The sequence below is a fragment of the Narcine bancroftii genome, chromosome 5 (genome assembly GCF_036971445.1).
Source record: "Narcine bancroftii isolate sNarBan1 chromosome 5, sNarBan1.hap1, whole genome shotgun sequence".
Lineage (NCBI taxonomy): Eukaryota > Metazoa > Chordata > Chondrichthyes > Torpediniformes > Narcinidae > Narcine > Narcine bancroftii.
Genome location: NC_091473.1, coordinates 39,269,567 through 39,285,966, shown reverse-complemented (window position 1 = coordinate 39,285,966; position 16,400 = coordinate 39,269,567). Strand labels below are relative to the sequence as shown.

General features: G+C 38.6%; 1 protein-coding gene across 2 annotated transcripts in view; it reads right to left on the bottom strand.

Moving 5' to 3' along the window:
* The window catches only part of cadpsa (Ca2+-dependent activator protein for secretion a), a 454,508-nt gene that overhangs the window by 100,714 nt on the left and 337,394 nt on the right, over positions 1-16,400 (bottom strand). For both annotated transcript variants that reach the window (XM_069937157.1, XM_069937158.1), the window contains exons 15-16: positions 11,280-11,343; positions 10,183-10,306 (exon numbers count right to left, since the gene is read on the bottom strand). In XM_069937157.1, the coding sequence (XP_069793258.1) occupies positions 10,183-10,306; positions 11,280-11,343 (188 nt within the window). The remainder of the gene's footprint in view (positions 1-10,182; positions 10,307-11,279; positions 11,344-16,400) is intronic.

Below are 16,400 nucleotides of genomic sequence, written 5' to 3'. Positions count from 1 at the left end.
TTCCATGTACCCACCACCCTCTGAATGAAAAAGATGCCTCTTAGGTCTCCTTAAATTCTTTCCTCTCTTACCCTAAACACGCATGGGCTTCAGTTTTCAGACTCCTCTACCCTGGACCATTTACCTTATGATTGTGAATTAACTAAGTAAGAGCAGCAACTGGATTTAGACCCCCGCCTTATTTTCAATCCATTGTAACATAACATCTAAGCCTCTGAGGAAACAATAGATCCCCATTATTTGTGAAACAAAATGAAACAGACTGAAATTGTACAAAAATTGTTCGATTTTGTGTTGTTATTTAATAACAACTTGGAACAAATCTCGATATTAAAAGGTACTGCATAAAAGCAATTTAAGCAATCTAAATACAGTAATTTATTGTTGCTGTGATATGAACTATTAAATTTGCTGCATCAATACCTTGTCAGTTTATTGATTTTTAAAAATCTTTACAAAGTCATTCTGGAATTATAATATCTTCTTATTATTTTTTTCCTCCATGGTCCTGACAGAATTTTGCTGGTATTTTATATAATAGTATGTAAAATGTCATTTATCCCTTTGTATAGTGACGAGGAGTTACAGCGAAGCCCCGATGTTACGCGAATTTGGATATAATGTGATGAGTCATTGGACTCGGGAGCGTCAGGCTCCTAGAAGGAGCATCGAGCTGTCCGGATTGGTTTAAAATGCATACAGAATAACTGGGATATCCCAAATAAAGGAGAAATGGAAATGATGTAGGTATGCAAATTAAACAGGAAAATACAGTGAAACCCCGATTTAGCGTGACCTTGCATTTTCCACAATGAGATTTTATGGACCCTAACGATCACATTATAACGGGGTTTCACTGTATTAATGGCAACACATTGTCAGAGATATTCCCACTGTTACTTCTATGTCTTTGTGTGACATTAAACATATTCATGTTTCCTCTGACATAATTCTGGAGTACACCAATGTTTCTTTGGCTTGGCTTCACGGACGAAGATTTATGGAGGGGGTAAAAAGTCCACGTCAGCTGCAGGCTCGTTTGTGGCTGACAAGTCCGATGCGGGACAGGCAGACACGGTTGCAGCGGAAAATTGGTGGGTTGGGGTTGGGTCTTGGGTTTTTCCTCCTTTGTCTTTTGTCAGTGAGGTGGGCTCTGCGGTCTTCTTCAAAGGAGGTTGCTGCCCGCCAAACTGTGAGGCGCCAAGATGCACGGTTTGAGGCGTTATCAGCCCACTGGCGGTGGTCAATGTGGCAGGCACCAATGTGCTTCATCATCAAATGTATGTCAGACTGTGGCCTGATGATCTCCAGTCCAGATCCAATGAATTAGGGAACAGACATTCACTACAAACCTATTAATATACAGTAGGTATATCTAGGTGTGGGAAACTTTGCTGATTAACCACTCTTGGCTTCGTCTGCTTCATTTAGAAAGGGGCCTTGTACCAGATATTCCAAAAGCGCATAAAATTGTGATTTGCATTAAAAATGTCCAAATTAGAGATTTGTTCAAACTCCTAAAGGTAAGCATGGCACTCCAACGAATTAGTCATAGCAGCCCTCAAAAGAGCTCAACTTGCTGAACAATTTCAGCATTTTTCTGGGTTTTTTTTAAATCCCAAATTTCCAAGCTCTGTAGTTTTTTTCCTCCATTTCAATTAGCCACAACAGAACAATGCATTTACAATGTTCATGATAAAATGTAAAGGAATTTCTTGAATTAATTCCTAAAGTGGGAGCTAATATCGCCATAAAATCTGTTCTGTCTATAAAGATCCCTATTCCAGAATGGTTTGATGATGAGGCTGTAATGCACTTATTTTAGGCCCTATGCAGATTGCTTTAAAAGATTTATTTGGCATTTTACTCTGCATATCTACAACAGGGAGAACATTTTCCTTGGCTCAGATGATACATACACACTGCACCATGATTTAGGATAGATGCAAAGATCCTGATGAACTAATGTCAGTAAAATGAAACACAACTGAAACAAACTTCACGCGACTGCTCTTCTTGTGCAGATCAAATAGTACATGATGCAGAAACTCAACTGAAATGTGTATACATAAATCTTTGAAGAGGTGATCTATTTAAAAATAAAATAAAACTGCAAGTTGCACTTTCTCCAGAGCTGTGCTTTGGTTTATAAATAAGTTCACTGAGATTAAGCCATTAGTGATTAACATGCAAATAGCAGAGATGTCATTGTAGCAAATATCATACTTATTATTTATATGCATTAAATAGAATTGTGGAAGAATTTTATTTTTGACCTGCAGCCAGAAATGATTACATGTTTTGACATGTGACTATTAAAAAAATTAGGAGAAAATATTACAAAATGAATAATGATATTTGTAAAATTGTCACATTCTACATTAAAGATAGCTACTATTTTATGAGTTAAAACATAATTTCATTTCCCCCCCCTTAAGTAAGAAAACCCTGAAGATGATGTAACTTGCAAACTGAATGACATTCCTGAATGCATACTTCTAAAACTAGAAGGTGGTTGTCCACTAATACCACTCCGTATAGACAGCACAAATTAACTCCTTACATGTTTCTACCCCAGAGGCTCATTAAACATTAATTGAAGAGCACCTCAGAAGGAGCTAGGCTGCTCAAAATTACTTTCAAAGGAAAGATATAATCTAATGAGATTGTCCTACTACATTAAGATGTAGAATACAATAGTTCACCTGGATCCTTTTGATTCTCTACATGAAAGAGAGAGCAAGAAGGAGAGAAAGAGAAAAAAAAACAAGACAAATAGGCAGGATTAATGAGCAAGTGAACCAAAAGCTACTCCCTAGATGTGTGGCACCAGTGATTTGCAAAGAGTTTGTCCGATGCCTCCAAGTACTCTCAATAAGAATGGATGCTACTCTAAAAGCCTTTCAAACAAAGCGCAACAGTATGCCCCACATAGGTGGACAGTTAGCATTTAACATTCTGAGATGGAGGCAAGCAATGAGTTTTAGAAGTGAATCGCAAAATCCTACAATGCATAAAAAACATATGATCCATCAGCAGCTTGAAATTGAGAAGAGGTTAAAGTATGTAAATAGAGCATGTATGCATATGGTTACATTGGCTTAATTAGTCACAGACAAGACAGACTAAGTTAAGATATTCACACAGATCTAACAGAATGCCTTTACCCACAGTAAGTAAACGGCCTATTTCTTGTGAGGCACTGACTCCATAGGCGAGTCCTGGATTTGTATTGTGTACCAGTGACAAGTGCTTACAATTCAGGAATACACAGAAGCAAAGTAAAAATGCATTCAAGTCACAGACAATAACAGTAACTTAAAAATTTACAGATAGTTTGAGTTTGTCACAAACAATGGGCCATGTGTAAAAACCTGGCATAGGTTGAAAACAACTGGCTGGAGCTCAAACATTTGATGTCACAGACAGAAGCAACAGACAAAACGGCAGAGGGACAAAAAGTGCAAGAGTGGGGTTGGTCAGGAGCTGGATGTGACTGGCTGGCTCTAAAATCATGTCAACAGAAAGAGCGAGAGACAGTGTGGAAAGGATGTGGTAGGTACTCACGAATGGTTAAATCCATCACTTGAGAGGCCAAGCAGAAGACAGGATGGTCATACATTTCTCTCTTTTTCCCTATAAAAGAGGATTTGGGCATGCAAGAAGCTTAGGTCAGAAGTAAAGAGATCATAGATCAGAGGAAAATTATATCAGGTCAGAAAGAAAAAAAAATGTTGGTGTTGTTTGGGATATTATTAGGACAGCAGAAAAAGATATTTGAATTTGTAGGCAATTCCGGTTTAACCATTCAGCATGCTCATGGGTCACAAAGAAACCGTGACCATGATTCTGACAAATCTCTTCAGATTTTATAATCTGTTAATGAAAAAACATAATGAATAAAGGAAAACAGAATTTTGTTGATTTAGGCTCTAAGATACTAAATGCAAATGCCTTTAGTATCTACACCACTCTCAGGTATTTCTTCATAGGCATAGTCTTAAACACCTTCCCAACCAATTGATACTTGAGCTGTTAAGTCACTATAAGCTGAGTTTTGCTTGATCATCCGCATGGTAAATCATATTTTCCGCAAGAATATCAACTTTAGCCAATTTAGCTTTGAATAAAATCTTTGCATATTCATACGAAACAATTAGGATGGGAATGTACTGGTATATTTTCACATTCTAGGTTGTGTATTTCAATAAAGCACACAATAGACTATGCCCATGTAAGGAAGCCTGGTACATGCAGTTGGTGAATGCTGGGTTGCTGAGACCACAATCCCTGCATGCGGGCCACTAGGTACTTCTGCAGCCACTTTTTTTTGGCCATATAAAAAAGTGACTGTCAATATAAAACAAGAAAGGAGAGAAGCAGGAAAGAACAGGTAGTGCAGAGTGAATTACTTCTCTGAACAAAGAGCTGGAAAAAAAGTGTTTGGTTGCTTCATAGTATTCCCAGACCTAAAAGTCACAGTGTAAAAGAGGGTACATTAACGAAACCAGAAGGATTTGAGGCACAAAAGGGAAATAATCAAACACTATGGGATCTACACTGGAATTGAATGCATTTTTACTTACACATTGCCATCATGTGCTCAAGCTTACTAGAAATGCACTCAGCTCTGTCTAAACTTGCAGTCAACTGCAGATCTCACCAGCTAAGTAAGAATCTAACATTTTCAAACAATAAAAAGACATTAGTTTAATTACATCATCCAAAACTTTATTGCTGATAGAACTATAAAAATATGATTTAACTTCATATTAATTACTCCAACTTCTTCAACTAGTGTTGTAAAATGCTTTGAATGCTTAACTTTTAACTGTAATGTTTGCTGTTTATCATTTAACTACTCTCACTAAATGAAACTACATCTTTATTACACAGCATTGCAACAACGACCAAATAAAACTATACTCTTACATTACAAATTAAACATGAGGCCAGCGCCTTTAAGCAGTGGTTCACACACATTTAATTTTCAAAAAACGAAAAGTTTTACAGAAATACATTAGTAATTGGTTGCCAATTGGTGAATTGTTCTACATGTCTTAGCTATGTGCTGCTAGTTCAACTGGTCGAAATGTCTTACTAATATCAGGACACAAGAAACTACTAATTTACCCACTCAAACTGGAGACCTGTAATGGAGTAAGCAATGGGAGTGAGACAGTCTGGTCAACCATTTAACACAATCTGGTGTTTTTTTTTAATGAGGAAAATCAGTATGAAAGAACCAATGCCAACAAGACAAAATACCTCTTTCAGAAATAGCTTTGAAAATTAAAATACAGACATACGTCTTCAAGTCAACAGTGTCAAAATTCTATTAAATAGAAAGTTAAAATCTGTGAATACAGCAATTATACACAAATTAGACACAAACATGAGTTCAACAAACACTACCAAACTATCTTCATACAAATAGTCTTTATTGAATTGATTTGAATTAAAAAGTAATTTCTTGACATTCCTCTTTTTAGGTTTCATGTTTTTGAAATGTTTATATTTTAAATAATTGGGGATTAATGAGCTGATTATTGAGTTCAGCAAGGGAGAACCAGAGGTGTACGATCCAGTGATCATTCGTGGGGGGGGGGGAAGGAAATCAGACATGAAGAGGGTGATCAGATTTAAGTTCTTGGGAGTCACTATCTTGGAGGAGCTTTCCTGAAACCAGGATCATGAAGAAAGCATGTTAACGACTCTACCTCCCCAGGAGATTGTGGAGGTTTGATATGACACCGGTAAACCTGGCAAATTTCTATTGATGTGTGGTGGAAAGTGTGCTGACCAGCTGCATCATGGCCTGGTATGAGGACTCCAATACCCTCGAGTGTAAAGCCCTGCAAAAGGAACTGAACACGGCCAAGGATATCACAAGAAAAACCGTCCCCACTTTCAAGAACATCTGCAGGGAATGCTGCCAATGGAGACCAGCGGCTATCATCAAGGATCCACAAGCTCTGATTTCACTGCTGCCATCAGGAAAGAGGTATGGGTGCCATAAGACTCGCAGCATCAGGTTCAGGAACAGCTGCTACCCCTCTACCATCAGATTCCTCATCGACAAATTCAATCAGGGACTCATTTAAGGACTTTTACTTGTGCATTTTATTGATTTTTAAAATTTTCTCTATATAGCATAGTCATAGAACCATAGAACATTACAGCACAGAAAACAGGCCATTTGGTCCATCTTGTCTGTGCTGAAATATTATTCCGCTAGTCCCATTGACTTGCACCCAGTCCATAACCCTGTAGACCTCTCCCATCCATGTATCTATCCAATTTATTCCTAAAACCTAAGAGGAGTGAGCCAACATTTACCATGTCAGATGGCAACTCATTCCACACTTTCACCACTCTGAGTGAAAAAATTCCCCTTAATGCTCCCCGTAAACCTTTCCTCTTTCACCCTAAAGCCTTGTTCTCATATTTTTCTCTCCTAATCTAAGAGGAAAGACCCTACTCACATTTACTATCTATACCCATCATAATTTTGTAACCCTCTATTCTTCTGCACTCCTTAACCTGTTTAATCTTTCCCTGTAACTCAACTCCTGAACACCCAACAACATCCTAGTAAATCCTCTCTGCCATCTTTCAATCTTACTGACATCCTTCCTGTAGACAGGCGACCAGAACTGCACACAATACTCCAAATTTGTCTTGATCTTATACAACCTTGCCATAACATCCCAACTTCTATACTCAATACTTTGATTTATGAAGGTGAAGATGCCAAAAGCTCTTTTTACAACCCTGTCTACCTGTGATGCCACTTTCAGGGAATTATGTATCTGTATTCCCAGATTCCTTTGCTCTTCCTCACTCCTCAGTGCCCTACCATTTACTGTGTATGTCCTACCCTGGTTTGTCCTTCCAAAATGCAATACTTCACACTTGCCTGTATTAAATTTCACCTGCCATTTTCTGGCCTATTTTTCCAGCTGGCCCAGAACCCTCTGCAAACTTTGAAAACCTTCCTCGCTGAACACACCTCCAATCTTAGTGTCATCAACAAACCTGCTGATCCAATTTACCAAATTATCCTCCAGATCATTGATAAAGACAATAAACAACAATGTTCCAGCACCGATTCCTGAGGCACACCACTAATAACAGCTTCCAGTCTGAGAAGCAATCATCCACCTCTCTGGCTTCTCCCATTCAGTCAATTTCGAATCCCATTTACAACCTCTCCATGGAGAGGTTATTTCCTTCTGAAATAACCTCCCAGGTGGGACTTTTTCAAGGCCTTACACAAGTCCATGTAATCCATGTAGCCTTTCCTTCATCTACTTTCTTGGTAACTTCCTCAAAAAACTCAATAAGATTCGTTAACTTCATTCACTCAAAACACCCTCCAATAATTTATCTACTACTGATGTCAGGCTCACTGGCTTATAATTTTCTGGTTTACTTTTGGAGCTTTTTCTGAACAATGGAACAACATGAGCTCCCCTCCAGTCCTCTGGCACCTCACCCGTGGCTAAGGACATTTTAAATATTTCTGCCAGTGCCCCAGCAATTTCTACACTAGTCTCTCTCAAGGTCCGAGGGAATATCACGTCAGGCCCAGGGGATTTACTTACCTTTATTTGCTGTAAGGCAGCTAGCACCTCCTCCTCTTTAATCTCTATATGGTCTATGCCACTACTGCTTGTTTCCCTTCCTTCCTTATACACTATTCCAGTTTCCTGTGTAAATACAGATGCAAAACAAAACCTGTTTAAGGTCTCACCCATCTTGTGGGGCTCCACATATAGATGACCACTCTGGTCTTCTAGGGGAGTAATTTTGTCCTTACTATCCTTTTACTCTTAATATACTTGTAGAAACCCTTAGGGTTTACCTTCATATTATCTGCTAAAGAAACCTCATGTCTTCTTTTTGCCTTCCTGATTTCTTTCTTAAGTACTTTCTTATATTTTCTATACTCTTCTAGCACCTCATTTTCTCCTTGTTGCCTATACCTGCTATACACTTTTCTCCTCTTCTTAACCAGATCACCAATATCCCTTGAAAACCAAGGTTCCTTATGGAAAGACCAAAACCACAAATCTACCAACTCCAGACTTCTTACTGGCAAAAACTGAGGTCCAGTGACAAATCGCAGCCTTGGAACCAGAGTTGACCCTGAGATGAACTTTGATCATCAGTAATACAGAACTATTTTTGTCTATGGAAATTCATCCAACCCTGTGCATCAGCTCATCTGCTAATGAACTCTCATTTTTGCCTTTGACACTGTTAGGTTTGACTATTCCAGTGGACCTGACCTCTCTTTCTATTTATTTACAGTCTGCAAACAGGAGTTCATTCACTAAAACCTTTACGCTCTTGATTAACCAGTGCTTTGATTTGTAAATTCTCATTTTTAAATCCCTTCATGACATTGTCCCTCTCTGTCTCTAAAATCTTCTCCTATTCAATATCACTCAGACATGTACCCTTCCACACTCACCTCTTGTACTGTAAATTGTAATTATATTTCTTAATTAGCAGCTGCTGAGGTGCTGGGTTCTGGGCCTCCCTCACTCACACTCCACCAATTTATCACCATGCACTTCTTTAATATATACTCTTTGATCTTGTATGGCCTAGTATCAAATTCTGTTTAACAGCAGTCTATGGTGAACCTTTGTTGGAGCTGCTGCGTAAATACAAGTTATTCATGTTGTTATTGTTTCAGCATTGCACAATTGTACACATCACAGGTTTTCTAGGAGATTAATGTAATCATCAGTAAACCCAAAGTTAGCATTGACTAATCAATTTTTAGTGAAATATTCAAATTTTACTAAAAAAGCTTACCTTCTTTCCTAAACACAGATGAGAATAAAATGCTACTTGAGCAATCTGTCTAAAAATGAACTAATTCTAAACCAACAGATTTCAGATTAGATTTAGATTTCAGATCTATTGTCAGATATATACATGACATCACATACAAGCCAGAGAATCCTTTTTTCCTCCGGGTGCGGCAGAATGACCACTAATTGGTCGTGAAAAAAATAAACTGTGCACAGCGTAAAACATGTAAACTAATAAAAGAACTGTAAACAGATAATGAATGTAAACAAACTGATTGTGCAATACAGAGAGAACAAAATAAAATCAACAATGTGCACAAGTAAGAGTCCTTAAACGAGTCCCAGATTCAGTATGTTGTGGAGGAGTCTGATGGTGGAAGGGTAGCAGCTGTTCCTGAACCTGGTGGGAAATGAGTCCCTGATTGAGTATGTTGCTGAGGAGTCTGATGGTGGAAGGGTAGCAGCTGTTCCTGAACCTGGTGGTGAGTCTTGTGGCATCTATACCTCTTTCCTGATGGCAGCAGCGAGTACAAAGAGTGCGCTTGGTGGTGCGGGTCTTTGATGATTGCTGCTGCCCTCTGACAGCAGCGTTCCCTGTAGATGTATTCAATGGTGGGGATTGTTTTGCCTGTGATGTCCTGGGTTGTGTCCACTATCTGTTGGAGGGGCATTGGTGTTCCCAAACCAGACCATGATGCAGCTGGTCAGCCGGCTGTCCACCACAATTTGCCAGGGTTTCTGGTGTCATACCAAACCTCTGCAAACTCCTAAGGAAGTGCTTTCTTCACGATGCCATTAGTATGTTGGGTCCAGGAAAGATCCTCCGAGATAGTGACTCTCAAGAACCTAAATTTGCTCACCCTCTCTACCTCTGATCCTCCAATGAACAGTGGGGGACAATAGATGGAGCCAATTATGTTAATGATGGCAATTTATAATTCATGGGCTTTGTGATTTAAGTATATATTATGTGTTGAAGCAATGCACTCTCAAATGGATCATTAACGAGTACATTTTTTCAATGCAGGTAAATAAACCTTTTTCAGAGATTGGTTGCAGTAATTAAATGACATTGTTCACTTATTGGATCTGATATTTGCTTACATTCATTTAAACTTAATCCAAGCAGTCTAACAACCTTGATTTGAAGACAGGCCATTAATTTTAATAATATTTAGTAACTGTAACTCACACAGAACAATTCAATTTGCCTATGAAGTAAATGTATATTGTTTTAGGACTACATATTTTTAACCATTACATCATCTCAGAACTAAAACATTGTCATGTGGACTTTTGGTAATGTGTCTCCAAGGGTTTCAGCTAGTTAACATAAAGAAACTCTCTGACTTACCTTCAATTTTGGCATACTCAGAAAGTCGTGTGTAGTTCACTAGCGCAGCTTTCTCCAAACATTTCCGAATAACAACTTTAACTTCTTCTTGTGGAACAGGGGTTACTATATCTTTCATCAGCACCTTTTTTCAATGTCATAAACACAAGTGCATTACATTAAACCCGATGAACATTGGAATTTTGGGATATACCATGCTTTACTTGCATCTTTTTTTAAAAACTTTATTTATTCGTTCAAAAAACAAATAATATGACATATACAGCAATTAAACTTGTTGGACTTTTCCAGATACCAAAGAAAAGCTAGCCAGGGTTGCAATAATCATCCACTGAAGATGATGAGCTAGCAATTTATAACTGGTATACAAAGGAATTATTATATCTATTATATATATATATACACACACACACATATTATATTAACATATTAATATATATATATATACATATTATATTATATACATATTATATTTATATATATATATAGCCTACACTATATTTGCAGCATTATTGTGAGATAGATAGATATATAAATATTAATATTTATATATCTATCTATCTCACAATAATGCTGCAAATATAGTGTAGGCTGAACAGGAATGTGCCGCTTACTCACCTTGAGTTAGAAGGGTGTAGATTCGAGACGCACTCCTGCAATTTTGAGCTCATTAAAAACTGGACTGGCAATCCAGTGTAACACTGGGGTCATGGTTAACTATCAGGGGCTATCAGCTTCGGGGTGAAGTATTAAACTGAAAGCAGATCGAATCTCACAGGTAAACATAAAGGGTCCAAGGGGATTATCTGAAGTGAGTGGTGCTAAAGGGGCTTTCTCTCATCAACTTTTCTAAAAACACTGCATCTCAACGTTATTATGCTTCCAATTTGTGGGCACTTGCTTGGAGCAAATTGGCTGCCACATTTTCCATTTTACAAGTTAGTGCATCTCAAAAAGTATTTTATTCAATAACCTCATAGCACTTGTGTCATTCTAAAAGGGCCGTGAAAAATGCTGTAATTTCACTCTTTTTTAAAATGTGATTGACAAATTACTTGAACTTACATTATTTGATCAATAAATTAAGCACTACTCACTCTCTCCAGGAGAGATAATGTAGCCTTCAATGCACCTTCTGGTCTTCCAAATGGAAAGCAATACCTGTTGGATAGATAAACTTTTAAATTGGTCAAGATAAATCTTAGTTAGACTCTAAACAAAACACCATTCAGGGAACAATCTCAGTCTTACTGTTAACAAAACAGCAACAGATTAGACAGAACAATAAACCAAATTTACAGTCATAACTGAACTGATGGAGAGCAGGAGGAAGGAAGTCAGGGATTATGCAGAATCCATGGGTAGAAATGGTCAGCCACTGTTTCAGATTGAGACTTTTTAAATCGAGATTAAAGTGATGTGATGGTGTCTGTTGTTAAATTAAGTCACCTCTATGGCAAGGACTTCTTTTTTCCAACATCATTCATTGATAAGCATCAATTCTAGATGATCTCTGACACCCAGCATTAGCAAAGGCAGCAGGTAGGCTGATTTCTCAAAAAAAGCTGTGGAGCTTTTAGAGAAATAAGAAGCCATGAGACCCCCCCCCCCCCCCCCCAACACTTGCTGTTTGGCATGCTTGACTTCATTTGGCAGAGTATTGAGTACAAAGATTGGGACCTGATGATACAGCCGCACAAGGCAGTGGTGAGACTACGCTTGGAGTACTGTGTGCGGTGCTAGTCGCCCAGCTATAGAAAGGAAATCGGTATGCTGAAAGGGGTGCAGAGGAGATTCATCACGAGGTTGCTGAGACTGGCGGGCTTGAGAAATGTGGAGATGTTAGATCGGCTGGATCTTTATTTCCATAGATAGTAGGAGTCTGAAAAGTGACCTTATGGAGGTTTAAAAAATCATGAGGGGGCATAGCTGAGGTGAATGATCATAATCTATTTCCCAGTGAAGATAATTCTAGAACTCGAGGGTATAGTTTTAAGGTGAGTGGGGAGAAATTTAAGAGGGACCTAAGGGGAAATTTTTCCCACTCAATGGGTGGCCCATATCGAGAATGAGCTGCCAGAAGAAGCTATAGGAGTAGGTACAATTATGAAGTTCAAAAGATAGTTGGACATAGAAATGGAAAGTCAGGGCTGAAAAGGATGTGGACCAAATGCAGACAAATGGGATAAACCTAGAATTCCAATTTGGTTGGCATGGATGAGTTGGGCCAAAGGGCTTGATTGACAGTGCCCTCCATAATGTTTGGGACAAAGACATTTTCCCTTTATTTACTCCTGTGCTCCTCAGTTTTAAATTAGTAATCAAATAATTCACAGATATTTAAAGTGCACATTCCAGATTTTATTCAAGGGTATTTGCATACATTTTGGTTTGACCATGTAAAAATTACAGCACTTTTTATACATTTCAGGGCACCATAATGTTTGAAACATAGTAGGGGTATGTATGTTAAAGTAGTTATGTTGAGTACTTTGTTGTGTATCCCTTGCATGCAATGACTGCTTGAAGTCTGTGATTCACAGATATCATCAGTGCTGAAAATCTTTGCTGATGCTTTCCAGCCCTCTCCTGTAGCCATCTTAAGCTATGCTTGTTTCGGGGGCTTCTCCCCTCAATTTTCTCTTCAGCATATGGAAGGTGTGTCCTATTGGATTTAGATCAGGTGATTGACTTGGCTATTCAAGAATTTTCCAATTTTCATAGCTTTGAAAAATTCCTTTGTTCCTTTCACAGTACGTTAGGTATCATTGTATCGCTGTAGGATGAAATGCCATCCAATAAGCCAGAAGGCATTTGCTTGAACTTGAGCAGATAGGATGTTTCTATACAGCTCAGAATTCATTTTGCTGCTGCCATCAGCAGTTACATCATCAATGAAGATCAGTGCGCCAGAACCTGTTGCAGTTATACATGCCCAGGCCATAATATCCCCATCACCATGTTTCACAGATGAGGTAGTCTGCTATGGATCTTAGGCAGTTTTTACACCTCCACACTTTGCTCTTGCCCTCAATCTGATACAGGTTAACCTTGGTCTCATCTGTCCACAAGACCTTTTTTGAGAATTCTGCAGGCTCCTTTAAATAGTTCTTGCCAAACTGAAATCTGGCCATCCTTTCTGAGGCTAACATCTTGCAGTGTAGCCTCTGTATTTCTGTACATGGTCTTCTAAGGACAGTAATCACTGACACATCTATACCTGTCACCTAAAGAGGCATGAGTTTGGGAATTTTTCTTTATTTTAATGAGAATTCTTCTCTCATCAGCAGTGGAGATCTTCCTTGGAATACATGTCCCTTTGTAATTATTGAGCTCACCAGTACCCTCTTTCTTCTTAATGATATGCCAAATTATTGAATTTGATAATCCTTACATTGGGGCAACGTCTCTTACTATTTTATTCTTGTTTTTCAGCTTCATAATGGCTTCTTTGGCTTTCACTGGTCCTCATGTTGAAAAATACAAACTTCACAAGTGATCAAAAGCTTAGAAGCAAGCCTAGCTCTCTTATACCTGCACCAATGAAGCAATTAAACATACCTGAGTACTCACAAACACCTGTGAAGCCAAATGTCCCAAACATTATGGTGCCCTGAAATGAATGTATAAAAAATGCAGTACTTTCTACAAGGTCAAATCAAAATGTATGCAAATAACCTTGAGAAAAATCTGGTATGTGCTCTTCAATTGCGTGAATTGTTTGATTACAAATTTAAAACTATGGAGCACAGGAGCAAATAAAGGAAAAAGTTGTCATTATAGAAGGCACTGCATGCTCTATGATGTGTGGTTTTTGAGGGCAGCTTGCTTCCAAATAGTAATTATAACCTTTTTAAAAAACACAAACTAGCATAAAAATTGTGCAGAAATTTGATTGTGGGACACAGAAATAAATAAACTTTACATGAATGAAAACTGATTTCACTTGGTGATGCAACTGCAATAATATTCTTGCATATTCTCTTCTTCACCACCCCAGCTCTCCCCCCAGTCTGGCAGAAGATACACAGATACGAAAACATGTACCAGCAGATTCGAGGACAGTTTCTTTCCCGCTGTTATCAGACTCTTGTAACAAATGATCTCTTGATCTCACAAACCCAACCTCATCATGGCCCTTACATTGTTTAAATTATATTGTTCTCTGTTGTACTTTTGTTTTATTTTGGCACTACCTGGGGAACTTAAGTATGGGTTGATTTACTTGAATGGTTTGCAAAAACAAATATCTTCACTCTATCTCCATACATATAACAATAAAGAATTTAATTCATTTGATTAGGCTCTTTCATGGGCTTATTCTCTTGCCATGATGCTTTGCCATGTCAGACATGGGTCTAATTTGATCAATCCTCATGTAATGCTGTTTTAGTACATTTCTGGTAAAAGGAAAATAGATGATGCTGCTCATAGGATAAACCAGCCAAGTTCCACAAATGCTCTGGCAGCATCTTTTAAAGGTTGCCCTCACTCTGCAAGTTCAAACTCTGAGGCTGCTGTCGGGCTCTCCAGAGATTAATTACTTAAAATGATGGCTGTTTAAAGGAACATTATATAAGTGGCCTTTCAGCCATCCCCAGCTACTCTGTCCTTAGCGTCTGAGACTCTATGCTACCAAGCTCCTTGACAATTCCGGCTGAGCTATACCATACCTCAAAGATGGCTGCTCTCTGCAGGCTTTGAGAGGCTCTGATGCCTTATCCTCAGATGAATTTCTCTATTTGTTGCTTTGTGTGGAGCAATTTAATGGATTTGCCAGTGATGACAGCTTGCCCAAAGTTTATCAAACTGACATTTAGGCCCCCCACCCCTCCCCCGCCACTCCCTAACCTCGAGCTATTCATAAATTGCAACAGCGAGGACTCTTCAGTATTTCAGTCAGGGTTGACTATGAACTGAATTATCTGAAACTCAGTGACTCCTTCCCAGTAATCTCAAAGGGCTGCTTCATTCTTAAGGAATCAATTTCACTGACTAAAGCGATGCTTTTAAAATGGCCGGATATTCAAGAATGAGTCCTTTCTCCTGTCTACCCTGTCAACTTCAAATACACAATGCCACAATGGAACTCTGATGTCAATGGAACCCTGGTGGAGAATGCTACTGGCAAGCACAAGATGAAATTCTGCTAATACACCATTCATGAGCATTGAAATATGGACCCACAAGTTTTCACACATTCTGCAAACTGCAGGCAACAGGTGCACTTCACCCAACTTGAGGGGCTACCGTAAGGAAAACTTGCAGAGAACTATCAGGAACAGTCACAAGTGCCAGTACACAAAGACCGTCTGATGCACCGCAATGTAGGAAGCACCCAGAACAAATTCAATTACTGTAGTTGGTGATTCTCCTCCAAACTTTATGGCATGGAGCTCACTGGCTAATCACTACACAGCAGCCATTTGTTCTCAATAGACAAAGATCATGCAAAGGCAATGTTAAGCCACTATTCCTTTCAACAAGAGTGGTCCTCACATTCTGATATAAATTAAGTAACTTGGAGATAACATGACTTGGAGCATCACAGAGATTGCATTTGACCAGTGGGAGATTAATGTCATGGCCTTCTGTGATTGATACATTCCTGGAAGGCAGAAGGAACCAGTTAAATCTTACTCAGTAAGTGTTCCATGTTGCTAATGTCTTCGCTGAAAATAGTTCCTTTGGAAGAATCACTTTTGGCCCATAGCAGCTATAGTTACTGGCAAATGCCATCAAGGAAGGAGCACTGCAGCTTGGCAGTAACTTATTGAGGATTCTTTACCACTTAAGTCAATTTAGTTCACTAATCTGCTCTACAGATAGAAATCAATGTTTCAGGTTGTGCCAAAGGTGACTCATAAGGTTCCCTTGAAGTAATTGTTTTATAAAAGGGTAATCACCACACTGAATATTGTTTTCAGTATGAATGATGTATACGGAATTGCCAACAGATACCTGGGAAATGGTTTATTTTTGTATTGTAGGATTCACACAAATGGTATCTCTTCTGAGCACTGATATCTTACAACAAAAGGAGAGAACCTTTGCTTATCAAGCCTCTACTGCAATAGAAATGATATTGGCCCAAGACACTGCTGACAACTCTGTGGTCTGAATGTCACAGCAAATTCTGTTGGGTGAAATGGCAGAGAAGATGATGTATTATCACCCCATCATCTGACTTGGATATAAAGATGGCAACGTTATATAAG